Here is a 17,432-nt window from a genome sequence, read left to right on the forward strand (position 1 = left end):
TTGCCTTGATCCCAACCCCAATTTTATTCATTTGTAAAATAAGCATAATAATGATCTCAACCACCTAGCATTGTTGGGAAGAATAAACAACATAATACATCAAAAAGTACCTTACTCAGTGCCTGATACTGAATAATTGTTAAATTATTTCTCTTAATCATTGGCACAATTATCTAAAATGAGTACATGGTTCTAGCTTCTACACCCCCTTAGTATATACTTTATACTATTGATCATTTTACATCAGTATTGTTGATATATATCTGTCTTCCAAACTGTATTCTGAATTCTTTGAGAGAAATAATTGCTTCTTATTCACCTGTGTTTCTTCAGAATTTAACACAGAACTCGGCATAGGCAGACCATTCATTGGAAATAGGTTTCACCTAACTTAGAGTTTCATTGATTCTAATTGATTGACAATGCTTGCAATGGAATGTTGTACTGAAGAGCATGTCAGCCTGCATCTGGGCTCAACAGGCAAGAACACCATGAATAATTAGGAGTATCTTCCATGGGACAGGTAAAGGAAGTAATGGCACAATTGGCATGGACATTGCATTCCAGTTTAAATGTTATATATGAGAAAATTGCTATGGGATAAGTTTTCATGAACAAATGTTACCGGCTGAAAGACATGAGCCAATTGGAGTGATTATTAAATAATTTTGTTAAATTTTCTCTTATAGTCTAAGTTCTTTTAGAGCAGTTATTATACATTTGTATGCTGGAAACTTAGGACAACTATAGGAATAACATGTTCACAGCAGAAAATTCATTATATTTGATCAAATGTTATTGAAATTTTCATATTATAGGTCTTGCTACATAATATTACACCTGCCATCTGATCTGTGATCTTTACTACATAAATACAGATCCTGAGATTAAGAGTTGTTTCAAGAAAAGATTTTTGCAGGAACTGTTAACCAAATCATCCAGACAGAAGCAAAGGGTGGTTTAAAATACTGATAAATGCTTAAAATAAGAATAAAGAAATTTACATTTCAAGTTTAGGCTTCTGTCTACTCATTATATCCACAAGTGGCAATGCTGCATAAGCAGCTTCTTGTTGTGGGATGAAGTGGTTCATTAACCTGGGGTGAGGAGGGAGAAAATAACAATCATGAGGGTGTGTTCATTTCAAGGTGAAGTTCATCCACCTAGCACAGTACCTGGAACATGGTTGACACTAAATGAATGGTGATGCATAAATGAATAAATTACCAAATGGATGGATGGATGCATGATAGGTAAACTGTCTTCATGTAATGACAGTAAATACAAATCAGCAGTTTTAATTTTTTCCACCAGATGGCGATGGTGTGAGCTATAGGTTTACACTGTAATTGTGAAGAGGAAAACAATCAACCAAACACAAATCACATTAGGACAAAAAGAAGTCACAAAAAAGCAGATTAAGAAGGGACAAGTGAGGGGCTGGGGATATAGCTTAGTTGGTAGAGTGCTTGCCTCCTTGCATGCACAAGGCCCTGGGTTCAATCCCCAGCACTACAAAAAAAAAAAAAAAAAAGAAGAAGAAGAAGGGACAAGTGAAATGTTTGGGTCTAGGTATATGATCTTATGTGATATGTAAAAGTTCTCACCTTCGCCCCTTTTTATGCATGGGTGGCATTTCAGTCCCAATTACTCCCAGTTAAAAAGTTACATTCAAAATTATTATTATCTGTATAAAAATCATAGGGCAACATTCATAACTAAAATTATTGTCATTTGGCTTATATACTCATACATTCATATTTTCTTTTGTTTTATTCTAATTTCTTAATTGATGCTCCTTTTGCAAGTGAGACTGTTTGGGAACTGCCAAGAAAACTATGCATACTATCCAACACTCCAAATTCATAAAATAAGTCTTATTAGAGCTCATTGGTAAAGAATTGTGAATCACATGGGTTCTGCTTTCCTGAGCAAACCCTGATACAAATAATATGATGTCACTGTGGGGCCTTTTAGGTAGCTCAATACTAAAACTAAATACTGTACTGCTTACATAAGTATCATAAATGATAAAACATTTTCACACTGCAATTATTTATTTTTATTATTTTAATTGAACACATTTATGGAATTCATTGTGATAATTCAATACATGCATCCAGTGTGTAGTGATCAAATCAGGGATATTTAACATTTCCTTCATTATATAATTACTTTGTTTTGGAGGATTTGAGCTCCACTTTTCTAATTGTTCACAAACTATAGAAATAAACTTTTTTTTTCTTTTTAAAAAAAAAAAAGAATTGTGAATCATATTAGATTAGTGTCCATTCTTTCATTCAAAGACTTTTGAAAGATAAGAATATCAGTTTTAAAATCTAGTACTCCAGGTGTGCAGGGGGAAGGGGGAGATACTTTCTTGGTAAATTAAGATAAGAATATGAACATGCTTTAAGATGGAATAAAGTATTCCCTCAAAACTAGCCCTGAATTGGATAAAACACTAACTTTCTAAAAGGTGGAATCAAACTCAGAAATATGTCATGGTAAATTATATAGCATATCATCCTTTTAAACTGTTTGTAAACTCTTGGTCACTGGAACATAAAGAGGCTGCCAAGGTTGCTGTAGAAAGACAGCAACATTTTTTGAATTCTTAAACATTTTCACATTTGTGATGGCAATCATTTCCTATCACAATCCCCTGAGGTAGGTATGGGAGGCAATATAGTGTTAGAAGAATGGGGGACTTTGGAGCCGTAGTCTTGATTTCCAATCCTCTCATTATTTAGGCATTGAAACTCTGATAAGTTATTTCTAAATTTCAGTTACCTCATCTGATAAGATAATATCTCATACCTCATAATGTGTTTATCAAGAGCAAATGTAAAACACCATGCCTAGCAGTGCCCTAGAACAGAATAGGTAAGATGATGATGATGATGATGACGACGACGACAATGACGACGACGACAACGACGAAGAAGAAAAAGAAGAATTTAGTTTTTCAGTCAAGAAAACAAGCTCAGAGCTACAAGAGGTTGCACAGCTAATAAACTTGCAAAGCATCACGCACAGTACCTAGCACTGTAGCAAATGCCCATTCAATATTATGTTTGCTTTCTTCCTTCCTGACCTAAAACTTGATTTTTTGAGAATCTACAATGTATAAGCACTTTAAAATATCATGCTATACACATTAAATACTCACAATTTTATCTGGCAATTTATTGATGGTGCTGGGGAATGAACCCAAGGCCTCAAGCATGCTAGGCAAGCAGTTTCACCACTGAGTTCTACCCCCAGCCCTTTTTATATTTATTTTGAGACAGTGTCTTGCTAAGCTGTCCAGACTAACCTCCAACTTGTGATCCTCTTGCTTCAATCTCCTGAGTTATTGGAATTATAGGTATGTCAATTTAAGAAATAAAAATTCAAAAAACAAGAAGTTAAACTCCACTTCATCTAGGTTAGTGCAAGATATAAACCACTGGTACATATTTTTGAAAGTTAATATTTCCTTTGATTACAGGCAGTAATACATATAATAAAATAACAAAGAAGATACTAGACTTCACAGAAAAAATGATAAGTGGACCCATGTTTTGCCAACAGGGTAATTCATTTCTCTCCTACAATGGTAACAAATTTTCCTTATTAGGTATCTTTGCAGATAAGTCAATCAGTGGCAGATGACATTCTGAGTATCCAGATATTCAGCTTCTATTTTTTATACATTAATTTATATGTGTGCACTTAAGGATGGTGCTGGCTAAAATTATAAATAGGTTTAATATGTGTTCATGTCAATTCATGGATGATAGATTCAGGTTGTTGTTAACCTTTTCTAGTCTCACCCTCTACACTTTCCCTGGGTGAGACTGCTTACTCTAAGACACTTGTGAGATCAAATCTGTTTATACCATACCCCAGATCTGTCCTGAACTGTAGGTACTCATTCCCAACTGTCTGATGAAAAATCTATCTGGATGTCACATTAGGATCTTAAACTTAAAATGTCCAAAATGAAACACACCATCTTCCCTTCTAGGCCCACTCCTATTGTGTTCCTTTCTTGGTAAATGGATCACTATCCTCCCAACTTCCCAAACTTGAAACTTTAGAGTTATTGACTCTTTTATCTCTTTCAACCTTGAACATAAATCAATTACCAAGTCCTCTCAACTTGACCACACTAATATCTCTTGAACATGTTTCTTCACCTTCTTAGCCATTGTTTAGGCCTCCACTGCCATTCTTTTTTTATGTGGTTCTGATAATCCAACCTAGTACCTCATATGTGCTAGGCAAGTGTTCTACCACTGAGCTACAACCCCAGCCCATTCCAATGCCATTCTTAATTTCAGGTTAATTAAGTGGCCTCGGGGCTGGGGATGTGGCTCAAACGGTAGTGCGCTTGCCTGGTATGCGTGCGGCCAGGGTTCCATCCTCAGCACCACATACAAACAAAGATGTTGTGTCCGCTGAAAACTGAAAAATAAATATTAAAAAAAAAATAAAGGAACTCACTTTGAGTCTTTAAAAAAAAAATTAAGTGGCCTCATATATCTTCTCCCTGCTTCAGGGTATTCCCAACTGAAGTCAGTCTTCTGCTTTGCTGCCTATACTTGTACAAATTTCCTGTACAACTCTTATTCCGAAAATTATAATTCATGATGGAATTCTCTCCATCAATTGAATGGTTTTATTTTTTCATTCTTAAAGGCAAAGAAAAAAAAAAGAAAGAAAAGAAAAGGAAAATGAAAAATCATGCCAAATGAGCCAGACTTCATGATCTGGCTCCAATGTACCTTGCTCTAGTTATATTCATATTGAATGTTTCATCTTTCCAGACCTTTTCATGGCTTTGTACTTTTCACCTGCTAATCTACCCTTTTGGAATGTCCTCCTGGTAAAATGCTCATTCAAAATTTAAGACCTAGATCAAATATCACCTTTTTAAAGACACTGATTCCCCTGAAGAAGTTAGCTATTTTATCCTGTGTACTTCTATGGTACTTTATCAATAGAGTACCTCTCCCTTATCTGTGAGGAATATATTCCAGGACTCCCAGTGGATGCCTGAAACTTTCAATAACACCAAACCCTATATTTACTATTTTTCCTAAAAATGCAGACATATGATAAACATTATTTATGAATTATGCACAGTATAAGATAAACAATAAATAAAGGGGAAAATATGATAATATCCTGTAATAGAAATTATGCCAATATGTGTGTGTGCACTCTAAGTATCCTATTGTATATACTCACCCTTCTTTCATGATGATGTTAAATGATTCAATGCTTATTTGATGACATGAAGTGAAGTGAATGACAGACATTGTGCCATAGTGTTAAGCTACTAACCTTCTGATATGTCAGAAGGAGGATCATTTGCTTTGGGTGATCCTGTGTCATTGTATTATGATGAGGTTGATGGTTGGATGTCCAAAGCAGACAATGTTGATGGATGAGAACACACAATCTTAAAATTTTCATTTTCATAGAATACAGGTTTAGAATGGCCAGGTGCACAGACTATTATTAATGGGAATTTAAATTTTAACCATTCCTCCTCCAAGTATTTTTTCATTTCTGGGAAAAGAATAGGTGGAATCATTCCATAAACAAAATGGCTGTCACTCACACTTTCTGATTATGTTGCTGGATCATGAACAGATATATTTTGTTGTTGTTGTTGTCTTTGAGATAGTGTGAATATTTCCTAAGTACACTATGCCTGGATTTATCTCATGACCTGCAGCATTGCCACACAGTACCACAGTTAATCTGTCTTTCCATGTTTTATACCCTGGTGCCTCCTTTGCACTTTCATGAACATAGGTTCTACTGAGCAGCTTCTTCCAGAAAAGCCCAATTTTACCACAAGTGAAAACGTGCTTTGAATAGTTTTCCTTTCTCCATAATCAACTTCTTCAATTCTACTAGAAATAAGACAGCAGCTTCTACATCAACAGTAGTAACCTCTCCAGCAATGTATATATTTTTCAGTCCAAACCTATTCCTGAATCTGTGTAACTATTCCTTTCTTTCAGCAAATGTCTTTGTGTCACTTGTTTCCAAGGATCCCTTGCTAAAGTCTTCATAGAGGCTCAATACTTCTGGCTGCAAATGTTGCCATTGGTTGGAACACATTTTATGTTCATGTCTTCCACCCACAAATCTAATGTATTTTCTATATTCACTTAGCACCATCATTGTTGTAGTTGTAACTTCTATGGTTTGAGTTGCAACAGGAAAACTAGCATGAATTTCTCTTTCCTTCTTCACAAGTTTATAGTTAGAAGCTTTGTTCTTACCACAGGTTTTAAAAACCAAAGCATATAATTCTTTTTCTTTCCTTAAGTCAAGAACGTTCCCCTTTTCATTTAAATGAGGTATTTTGTGACTTCTCTTTGGTATACCAAAATTGTCAACATCACTAATCCTATGCTTTATAATCATTATTGAGTAAAACAAAATTACTTGAACTTAAGCCCAGAAATACCACAACAGTCAATCGGGTAACTAAGACAGTTACAAAATGGCTAAGGGATGGGTTGCATATACAGCATGATTATACAGGACAAAGGAATGATTCATATTCTCAGCAAGATAGAGAAGTATGGTGGGAGATTTCATAATACTACTCAGAATGGTACACAATTTAACATTTATGATTTATGAATTGTTATTTCTGGAATTTCTCAGTTAATATTTTTGGACCTCAATTGACTGCATAACTGAAATTATGCAAAACAAAGCTAAAGCCATGAATAAGCAGGAGAACTATATATTGAGTGTGGGTAACGAGGATTGAACACAGGGACATTCAACCACTGAGCCACATTCCCAGCCCTATTTTGTATTTTATTTAGAGACAGGGTTTCACTGAGTTGCTTAGTGCCTTACCATTGCTAAGGCTGGCTCTGAACTCACCATCCTCCTGTCTCAACCTCCTGAGTCACTAGGATTACAGGCATGTACCACTGCACTCAGCTAGAACTTTTTATATTTTTAATTACAATGATTTATTTGAACATCTATTTCTCTAACACATATGAATTTCCTATAAGCAGAAATCTTCATCCCTAACATAGGACTCAGGGCCCTGATACATATTAAATACTAAATAAAAGCTTATTGCTTCAGAATGATAGTTTGATAGTCTGGCCTCACAGAAGACAAACTCCCCTCACCCCAAATTCCTTTTGATCACAATGCACAGACAAAATCTGGGGCTGGCTAGCTTTTTATACTGACATTGCACAAAGTTGTTTATACTTTCAGAACTGTCACCAGAGTGCATTCTTTCTTAAACTCACAAAATAGTAGGTCAACCACTCTATACCCCATCTCACACTCATAATTCACAATTAGGAGTTCATTTTCTGTAAGGACAAATTTATGGAGAAATAGCTTAGTGAAAACTACACCTTTCTCATGAAATAATAAAGCCCAAAAAATCCCCATAGGAAAACATTTATCAGCAGTCAGGTAGGTAGAAGAAAGTTATTTTAGAACAAATGTACATAATGTTTAGTTGAAAAAAATAGGAGAGATTCAAATACATTAGTTGAAAAGACAAGTATAAAAGCTTTACCAATTATGTTGAGATAAAAATGAGTAATACAGTTAATATCATAAACATTTAACATATATTTAAATGTTATTATGAATATCTTAAATCTTTAGCTCAATTTAAGTAAGATTTCAGTACTAATTAGAACACAGTAATTTTCCTTTGTAATGACTGCATTTGACAAGGTAATATTTGACAAGACGCTTTTAAAGCATGGTAAGCACTTGCATTTCATTTGATAGCAACTAATTCCTTAAAACAATTATGAGGCATATACTACATGCAAGGTTTATAGAAAAATAGACATCAATAAAGAAATCATGATCCTTATCTTCATTGAGTGTACAATATAGGAGGATATATATGATCATAATGAGACATAGGAAAGGGTTACAAATAAAGTATACTTAAAGTTCATGGAGGAAGAAATTCCCTACCTAGTGCTGGTATAACAAGTGTTCTGTGGCAAAGGATGCTTTTTTTTAAGTTAAGTCTTGAAAGATGCTTGGATGTGGATAAAGGGAGATAGCAGGCAAGGACAATCCAAGAAGGAGTTTGGGAAAGGAGATATAGCTCAGAGGTATAGCGCTTGCCTAGCATGTATAAGACCCTGGGTTTGATCCCCAGCACTGCCAAAACAAATCTTTCTCTTCCAAAAAAGAGACAACACAGCATGGGGATTGAAGAGGGATGTAGAGAGATACAGGCAAATCAATTAGGAAACAAAAACATTCTAGGAAAGTATAATGACAATAAGGATGATAAGAATGGAGGGAAGGTGAATTTGAGAGATGTAGTGATCAATTCTTCTGAAGGATGAGGCATCTCATAAAATAGAAAATGGGTGGTTGCCTGGGAATATGGGGGCATCATTATCAGAAGTCTGGTGATGGAAAGAGGACTGGGATTGAGGGTGTTAAGATGATGGTTTCCATTTTAGATTTCCTGATATGAAGTGGTCACTGTGTTATTTATTTGGTAATGTCTAGCAGGTAACTGAAAACTTAGGACTAGAATTCAGGAAGAAGTTTAAGCTAAAAATAAATATTTAGAAATTACCCAAGTAGATGAAATCATCAATGCACCTGAGTAAAAGAGATTTCAAAGGAATGGTCTTTAAACTTGAGTGTACAACAGATCCCCTGGAGGGCTTGTTAAACCACAGATTGCTAGGCTCCACTCAGCATTTCTGACTCAATAGGTGTGGGGTGGGATTTGAGAATTTGTACCTTTAATGAATTCCCAATTTATGCTAATGCTGCTAGGTCAGGGTTCACACTTTCAGAACCATCAAACTAGATAAACAAATCTATTTTTTTTAAATCTCAGCATAACTTATTCATAACAAATGATCTGTGCCAATGTCTATCCATTTTTCTATATAGTTAAAATAGTGTCTGATACTGTTTATCAAAAGAAAATAAATATGAAATCATATTTCTATCTACCTGTTTTGTCTTCTTAGAAACTTTTTTTGTCAATTCATAATTGAGTAGGCAAGGCTGTCCAAAAAAATCTCCAAAATATGATTAAAAAGCATGGGGCTCCAAAAATTCTTACTTTCCCTTTAGACTGTGAAGCACAAGGTTTCTGCAATATGTTGATTGACATTCTGGACCTTTGTTTGGTGGTCTCCACTATCCTGCTAGCTTTTTCAAGAACCACATATTTATTTGAGACTTTTGTCCCTTATAGGCAATGACTTTAAAAGCACTTAGCTGTTTACTTTTCATCTTACTATAAATTATTTATCCCTTAGTCTGTAAATGGCTATTTGCAGGATTAGACGAATTTTGAATGCTCTGATAAGAGGACTGTTGCACCCAAATTCATGCATAATCCGTAGAAAGCACATGTAACCCACAACCTCTGCTGGGTTAGCATATGGAACAGATTCACTGAGCTGTGCAAATTATTAACCAGTTAACATCAGCAAATTTGTTTTTGAAATAGTTTTAAACACACAAGCGTTCCCTAATGAGAGGTAATATTAGTTATAAAAATCCAATAAAAACATACCTTGAGTAGATTTCTCTACCTCCTTCCTCTTCCTATTCTGGCTATTGTAATTCATCCTCAGCTCTTGGTTATACTCATGCAGAGTTTCTCTGGAGTTGTATGACTGTCTTGGTTTTCTTCCATCCTCACTCTCATCCGAAGAACTGGTATAAGCTAGATCCATTTCATGCTTGACTTTTGACAGCGGTTGATAAGGTTTGCAGTCTGTTTGCTCCATCTCTGATTAAGCTCAGTTTCATGAAAAAAGGGAGAAGTACTTTAATGAAAGCAGTCCTGAAAGAGATAGGGAAAACACAAGCCTTCTTAGATTTGTCCTTTTGCAAGGAAACACATCTGGCAGATTCACAATTGGTCCTGATAATACTATCAAAGGAGTGAGGCAAAAGACAAACTAGATGACATGAAGCTAGCCGGAGGCAATAATAACACTGTGTTACATGCATACATTGTCAAGCATTTAGGATGAAGCTGGAAGTTGCAGCATCAGAAAATACTCAAAGTAAAAGACAGGCTTCTTTCAAAAACAGTTGTATTTGAATGCAAATAAAGGACAATGTTGCTTTATAGTGCACATGTGTTTTTTAATGCTGAAGTCAGTAGTTAGATTTATTTTTAAATTTTTTTTTTAGTTGTTGATGGACCTTTATTTATTTATTTATTTATCAGATTTGTAAGTGGCCAGGAGTGCAAATATTAACCCAGCACAACCCACACTTGAAATAAAAACTGCTAAGAGAACTACATTCAGAAAAAACACATTCTTGCCTCCGGTTTAATACTACCTTTAAGGCAGGGGCTCTAAGTAAGGGAAGGATTCTGTGAGAGAAGCAGAACCAGAGCTCATGAAATGAAGTGTCCTTGAGGGGGACTAGGCTCTTTGTGTTCATATTGTGACTTTTGAGCCTCAGGCCTGCAGAGCATTTTTAATAAGTGATGGTAAATTTTTGTTCTTCATAGTACTGAGGATGTAAACAACACTTCTGGTGACAATACTGGTATAGGAACAGCAGGATCTAAATCGGGTTTAGAAATAGCAATATTAAACTTCTTGATAAATCACTGAAAGAACCTCCTTTCCCCACAGAATGCTGAGCTAGGAACCACTGAAGCTCTTAGGACCAATAGAGGCATTATCTGCCCTACTTAGCACTGAGAGGTTTGAGAAGATCAAGTGCCATCTGAGATGTCAAAGTCCTCTGTAAAGCTAAAAGCCCTGTAAAAATGCTCTTATTTTTCTTTTTCACATTATTTATCATGATTTCCATCCATTGCTGAAACTTTGCAATCTGGTCTTATGTATGATGTAAAATAATAATAATAATAATTACAACAACCACCTAGTTTGAAACCAAATGAATATTATTCTATTTTGTAGTGAAATTGACTCTTTTATCTTTCTTCAGCTCTTCAGAATACATATTTTCAATGAAACCTCAGGATATCTAGATAGTGGATTCTCTATCTTGTACAGGATCTCACTTTTGGAATTTCCATTGCTTTTATTGCAGGCACATAGAGCACAGAAATCACTTAGTAAAGTTTTATGGACTGAATGATATGCATTAAATGGTACATGCTGCTTTGTAGTGTGAACCAAATGTTACAGGTTGAGGTCTTATCACCCTAACTAAATGTTAAGATTTTTGAAGACCAGATTTGAGTCTTATGGCTATTCATATTCTCTATAGCACTTAGCACAACTATAGGCACATACTGTAGAAACTATTTAATTATTAAACCTATAAATTCCAGAAATAGTCTTGTGTAAATACCTGGTTTGGTTTCAATTAACATCAGAGATGAGCATGCTTAGAAGCAAGATACAATATTACATCTGATGATCCAAGAACATTTAAATCTAATGCTATCTCATGGTTCATAGGTTGTCTATATACTCAGAACTTCTTAATTTGTAGCTCCAGAATTAAACTCTCCCTGAACAATGGGCTTGAATATTCAACTGCCTACTCAACATCTCCACTTGGTTATCCAAAATGTATCTCACATTTGGTATGTTCAAAATCACATTCCTGATTTCTACCCCTTCCCCAAACTGCTCTTTTCATTGTCTTTTCTATTTTGGTAGACAGTCACTCCATTCTTCTATTTGCTCAAGTCAAACAAAAGCAAAGTCCTCCTTGACTCCTGGTTTTAATTTTAATTTGTTAGTTCTTTTTAGTTATGCATGTCAGCAGAATCCATTTTGATATAATTATGCAAGCATGGAGTCCTGTTTTCTTTAAATCCCATATACGATCCATCTGTAAGTACTGTTAGCTCTATCTTTGAAATATATCCAGAATCCAACCATACTTTTCCACATTCTCATTACCACATTGGTTTAAGCCATCATTTCCCACCAGCATTATTGTGATAGTCACCTATGCAATTTCATTTATTTATTGATTTTGTGGTGCTAGGGATCAAATCCAGGGGCTCCTGAATACTAGGTACTTGTCCTATCATTGAGCTACACAACCCCAATCTATGACATTCTCCTAACTTGACTTCTGCTAACACCATTACTCCCTAATGGCAGGTTCTTCACACTGCAATAGAATGAAAGTTTTAAAATACAAGCCATTCATGTCTTCCCTTTGCTCAGAAACAGCAAGAGTATCCTACTTCCTTCAAAACAAAAGTCAGAATTCTTACAATGGTCTACAAGGGCCCTTGAGTAACCTCTCCAAACTCCTCCTGTTATATCTTCCCCCTACCTCATGTATTGCAGCTACACTAACCTTTTTGCTATTTCTGAAAACATTAGGCATGTTCCTGCCTCAGGACCTTTGCAACTTCCAATTGAAAAAACACCCCAAAATACTACCGCTAATCCTCTTCTCTTTCAGAGAATTTATCACCAAGTAGTACATTACATATTTTATTTATTTATAGTCTGCCACAATTAAAACGTAAGCTCCATTAAGGTAGGCTTTATCTGTTGTAGTCATTGTTAAATCTCTCTGAATCAGAACAATGTCTGGCATATTTTGAATAAGTGAACAAAAATACTCTGAACAGGGCCTAGGAAGAAAGTGTAAATGAATAAACTGTAGTTTCTCCCCTACCCTCAATGAACTCACAGCCTAAGGCAAGCAAAAAATAAACAACTCTGGTACAAAGGAGAATGAGAAGATTTTGAGAAACTAATGAAGTAGTGCTTGAACATCAAAGATTAAAGTATTGGGAAGAGACTGCATTTGGTTTAGTTTCCTCTTCACCAACACTATTACCACAACTACTGAAATTCCATTGAGCACCTGTGTTATCAGGCTAACTTTAATCTCTTTCTTCTTAGGTTCCCATAGCATACTTTTTAGAAGGCAGACAGTTATCTAAATTTTAGGCCTTGATTTTGTATAAACCGTACAACATAAGAAATGTACCAACAGCAGAATTTCAGAGATGTATTTTTGCAGTCAAGGATTGGAACTTAGACCCAGAAAAGGAGGTATGAATAAAATTCATCAAAATTCATTTCAACCAACATATACATTGTTTGTTCATTAAAGAAAAAGAGTTTAACAAGTTGAGAGTGGAGAGCTATTTTCTACATAAGGCCATTGACAATGCAAAAAAATCAATCAAGGACCTTATAACTAAGAAGAGCTTAATAAAATGTTTTCTGCCACAATATAGAAATTAATAAATGCTATTTGATCTTCTAATTCATTTTCCATCTCTTCACTTATTCTTTCAAGTTTCTGGTTCACACTGATAAGGATTATGATGAAGATAATGTAAGAATGGGCAGATTAACACTCCCCTTTAAACCTGAGTTACAAATCTATATTTATCTTAATGCCACTCAAACCTAATAAATTAAACTTAAAAATGAAAAAAAAATCATTTCTATTGCCTAATGTTTTGACAAGTACAATTTATCATGTTAAAATCGCATTATTTTTATGCATGGAAACCTAAACATTCTCTTTTCTCTCGGTATATTTATTTATATCCTCTGAGAGAGAGAGAGAGAGAGAGAGAGAGAGAGAGAGAGAGAGATTCAGCTATGATTAATCATTTTCAAATTTCTGATTGCAGCTATTCCCATCCACAATTCAGTAAGGAATGTCACACCTATTCAAGGTTATTCAGTGTCTTTGGAAGCAATCTTTCTTTAAAACAAAAAACAAACATAACCTGTTAAGAGATTCCTAACCCTCCCCAACGTTTTTGTTTGTTTGTTTGTTTTTGCTTTTGTTTTGTTTTGTTTTTTGATACCAGGAATTGAACCCAGAGGCACTTGACCACTGAGCCACATCCCCAGCCCTATTTTGTATTTTACTTATAGACAGGGTCTCACTGAGTTGCTTAGGGCCTTGCTAAATTGCTGAGGCTGGCTTTGTACTCATGACCCTCTTGCCTCAGCCTCCCAAGCCACTGGGATTATGGGCATACCCCACCATGCCCCACACCCCCCCTCCACAACTTTTCAAATTAAAATTTGTGTCAGTGGACCCCAGTGATTAGGAGAACATTCCAGATCTCTTTAGGCACACAGAGAGAGGCACAAAGAGTTCTGAGTGCCTGGGGCTTTGAAAGTAAATAACTGTGGAGATGGTGTTATAGCTCAGTAGTAGAGTGCTTCCTTAGCATGTGTGAGGCACTGGGTTTGATCCTCAGCACCACATAAAAAGAAATAAGGTTTTGTTTTCTTTTTTCAAAATAAGAAATTATATAATTGTGATATTTGTCAAAGCCTTGAGGAGCAGAGTTTAAATTCACTGGCATACAGTATATTTTTGAAAATAAAGAAATAACATTAAAAATATTAGTATTTTAAATCTACCAGAGTGAAAGCAAAATAATTCTGAAAATATGTTGTTCCAAATATTCTATAGTAAGGGTAACCCCAGTATGGTGGTGTTGGTCTGTAATGTCAGCAACTCGGCGGGAGGGGGAAGGCCAAGGCAGAAGAATTGCAAATTCAAACAGTCTTGGCAACTTAAGGAGACACTGTTTAAAAAAGGAAAAAGGACTGGGTAAAGGTGGTCTCATAACCACTTAACTGACTTTTCCATTCAGTGCCCAACATGGCATCCTGGCAGTCCAATGTAAATAAATGTTATTCAGACATCATGATGATAGTGCTTTGAAAAGCCAAATGTACATATCATACTAAACTCATCTTAACAATTTTTAAATTTATCTATTATTTTGATAGTGATAAATTTTAAACCAAAGCATATGAGTATTGTAAAGCACATGCTCTTATGGAACAGAGGAAAAAACAAAGAAGTCAATTATCTTCGCTACTGCAGCACATCCATTCAGATAGTTCACATAGTATAAATTCAAATGTCACCACCTGTGGTTTGCCCTTGTGCATTTCACTTTATACTTGCTAACAAAATGCAAGCAACTTCAGAAGTGAACTGGGATGTTTCCCTCCTCACCTGAGTCCACTGACACAAAATTTAAGCTCATGGAGATGTTTATGCTCATGAGACAACTTGATATGTGGAAATCATTGGCCTTAAATTTATTACAAAAAATGCAACAGCAGCAGCAGAGGCAGCGAGTACCTAATATGGCAATTACCAGGCATGAGGCACTATACTAGTGCATTTCATATATTAACTCCTTCAATTATTATAGAACTCTATGAAGTAGGTGCTGTTTTAATCCCCCATTTAATGGATAAAGAAAACCATGGAACAGAGCAGTTAAGTGACTTGCTAAGACTACACAGGTAGTAAGCTACAAAGCTGAGATTTCAACTCCTACAATTTATCTCCAATTGTCTTGATGCTCTTAACCTGGTTCCACATTGTCTTTTTTTGTTTGTTTGGGGTGGTGCTGAGGATCGAACTCAGGGCCTCATACATGGTAGGCAAGCACATTACCATTGAGCCACATCACTGGCCCCCTTCTCAGTGTCTTTCAGAGGAACATCTGGTAGAATGATCCTAGGTAAATAATCTTTCCTCTCTCAAGAGGACTGGGGCTGTGGCTCGGTGGTAGAGCACTTGAGTAGCATGTGTGAAGCCCTGGATTCAATCCTCAGCACCACATATGAGTAAACAAAGTGAAAAATCCATTGGCGACTAAAAAAATTTTTCTTTTAAATTTCCTTGATTATAAGTGAGGCTGAATCCACTAAGCTTTGGACATATCAGTTTTGAAAGCCACAAGTTTGAAGCTGTGGAACGCACTATTTGGCTACCTTTTTGGCAAGGGGTACTGGGAATTGAACTCAGGGGCACTCCACCACTAAGCCACATCCCAGCCCTATTTTGTATTTTATTTAGAGACAGGGTCTCACTGTGTTGCTTAGCACCAGTTGCTGACGCTGGCTTTGAACTTGATTCTCTTGTCTCAGCCTTCCAAGCAGCTGGGATTACAGGTGTGTGCCACTACACCTGGCTTCAGGGCCTTGTTTTTAAATGTAAAATAAGGAGACCAAATTAACTCAAAGAAATCTGTGGCTCTGGAATTCTATGATTGCATATGAAACTGAAGAGAAGTTCAGGTTGATATGACAAAAAAAGTGGTGGGTATATTCAAGGCCATGGTTACATTATCTATTACTCCTCCTCATCTCCCCTCCTCTACTTTCTTCTCCCCAACCCTCTCATATACCCTCCAATCTTTATTGCTTTTACACCCATGGGTCTCTGTGTATATATGTATGCATTGGGGATCACCTCATTTCCTCTATCCTTTTATTTTCTTAATATTTTTCATTCTTAACATATATATTAATGTGTGTGTGTGTGTATAGAGCATTATCTAAGGAGCACAAACCTTCATATAGCACAATGGTTTGAAGAAATGTGGCCACACCAGTGCCTAGGGAATAGTTAGCAAAGGCAGTAGTACTCTTTGGAAATATAACAATAATTTTTCCTCAAGAAAGACCTTCTACCTTAATGCTGATTGACAGATTCAGAAAACACTGAATTTACAAAACTCTTAAAAGGAAAGAGAAATCCTGACTGATTCCCTTATGTTTCTTTTTCTTAAGGAAACATGTAAGGAATGAACTGCTCGGAGGAAGTAGTCTACAAATGTAACAGAATCACTTGATTCTTTACAAAAATGAATAAGAAATCTCCCTTATAATCCTACCAGCCTCTAAGGGTAACTGCTATCATTCTGGCCCATTTCCTTCTAGTCATACTATACACATAATTTTTTCACGTTGCTTACTTCATTTCAGATTTTAGATATTTTTGCATGTTTCTACACAATTTCTACAAACATTTTAATGGCTGTGCACAGTGGATATCCCATACTTTACATATACATTCCCACATTGCAGGATATTTACATTCCTCCCTCCCCATTTATATCATAACTAAAGCCATATAAAGATACCATGAACATCTTATTTTCTTGGAGTAGATTCCAAGAAGTTGAATTAATGAGCCAAAAGGTTTTAACATTTTGGTGCTTTGGGGGATTGTAATGATATACACTGCCATTAGCAATGTGTGTGAACAATTTCCTTTCATTGTACCCTTGCCAACTTTGAGTATTATTTTTAATGTCTCTTTAAAATAAGTAAATTAACAGTGCCTTATTTAACTTGCATTTCCTTGATTATAAGTGAGGCTATTTTTTTCTGAATGTTTGCTAGTTCTATTTCCTCTTGTGAACTATTTACAAATTTTGTACATTAATCTATTGGGAATATTAGGGAATGTTAAAAAAATTAAGCTACAGGCCAGACATGGTGGTGCATGCCTGTAATCCCAGTGGCTCAGGAGGCTGAGACAGAAGGATCCAGAGTTTAAAACCAGCCTCAGCAAAAGTGAGGCACTCAACAACTGAGACCCTGTCTCAAAATACAAAATAGGGTTGGGGATGTGGCTCAGTGGTCAAGTGCCCATGAGTTGAATTTCCACCACCCCGCCCC

General features: G+C 35.8%; 1 protein-coding gene across 3 annotated transcripts in view; it reads right to left on the reverse strand.

Moving 5' to 3' along the window:
- The window catches only part of Tenm1 (teneurin transmembrane protein 1), a 529,849-nt gene extending 520,064 nt beyond the window's left edge, over nucleotides 1-9,785 (reverse strand). For all 3 annotated transcript variants that reach the window (XM_077107670.1, XM_077107669.1, XM_077107668.1), the window contains exon 1: nucleotides 9,569-9,785. In XM_077107670.1, coding sequence (XP_076963785.1) covers nucleotides 9,569-9,785 — 217 coding nt within the window. The remainder of the gene's footprint in view (nucleotides 1-9,568) is intronic.
- Between the last annotated feature and the right edge of the window lie 7,647 nt (nucleotides 9,786-17,432).

Source organism: Callospermophilus lateralis, chromosome X (assembly GCF_048772815.1).
Source record: "Callospermophilus lateralis isolate mCalLat2 chromosome X, mCalLat2.hap1, whole genome shotgun sequence".
NCBI classification, from domain to species: Eukaryota; Metazoa; Chordata; class Mammalia; order Rodentia; family Sciuridae; genus Callospermophilus; species Callospermophilus lateralis.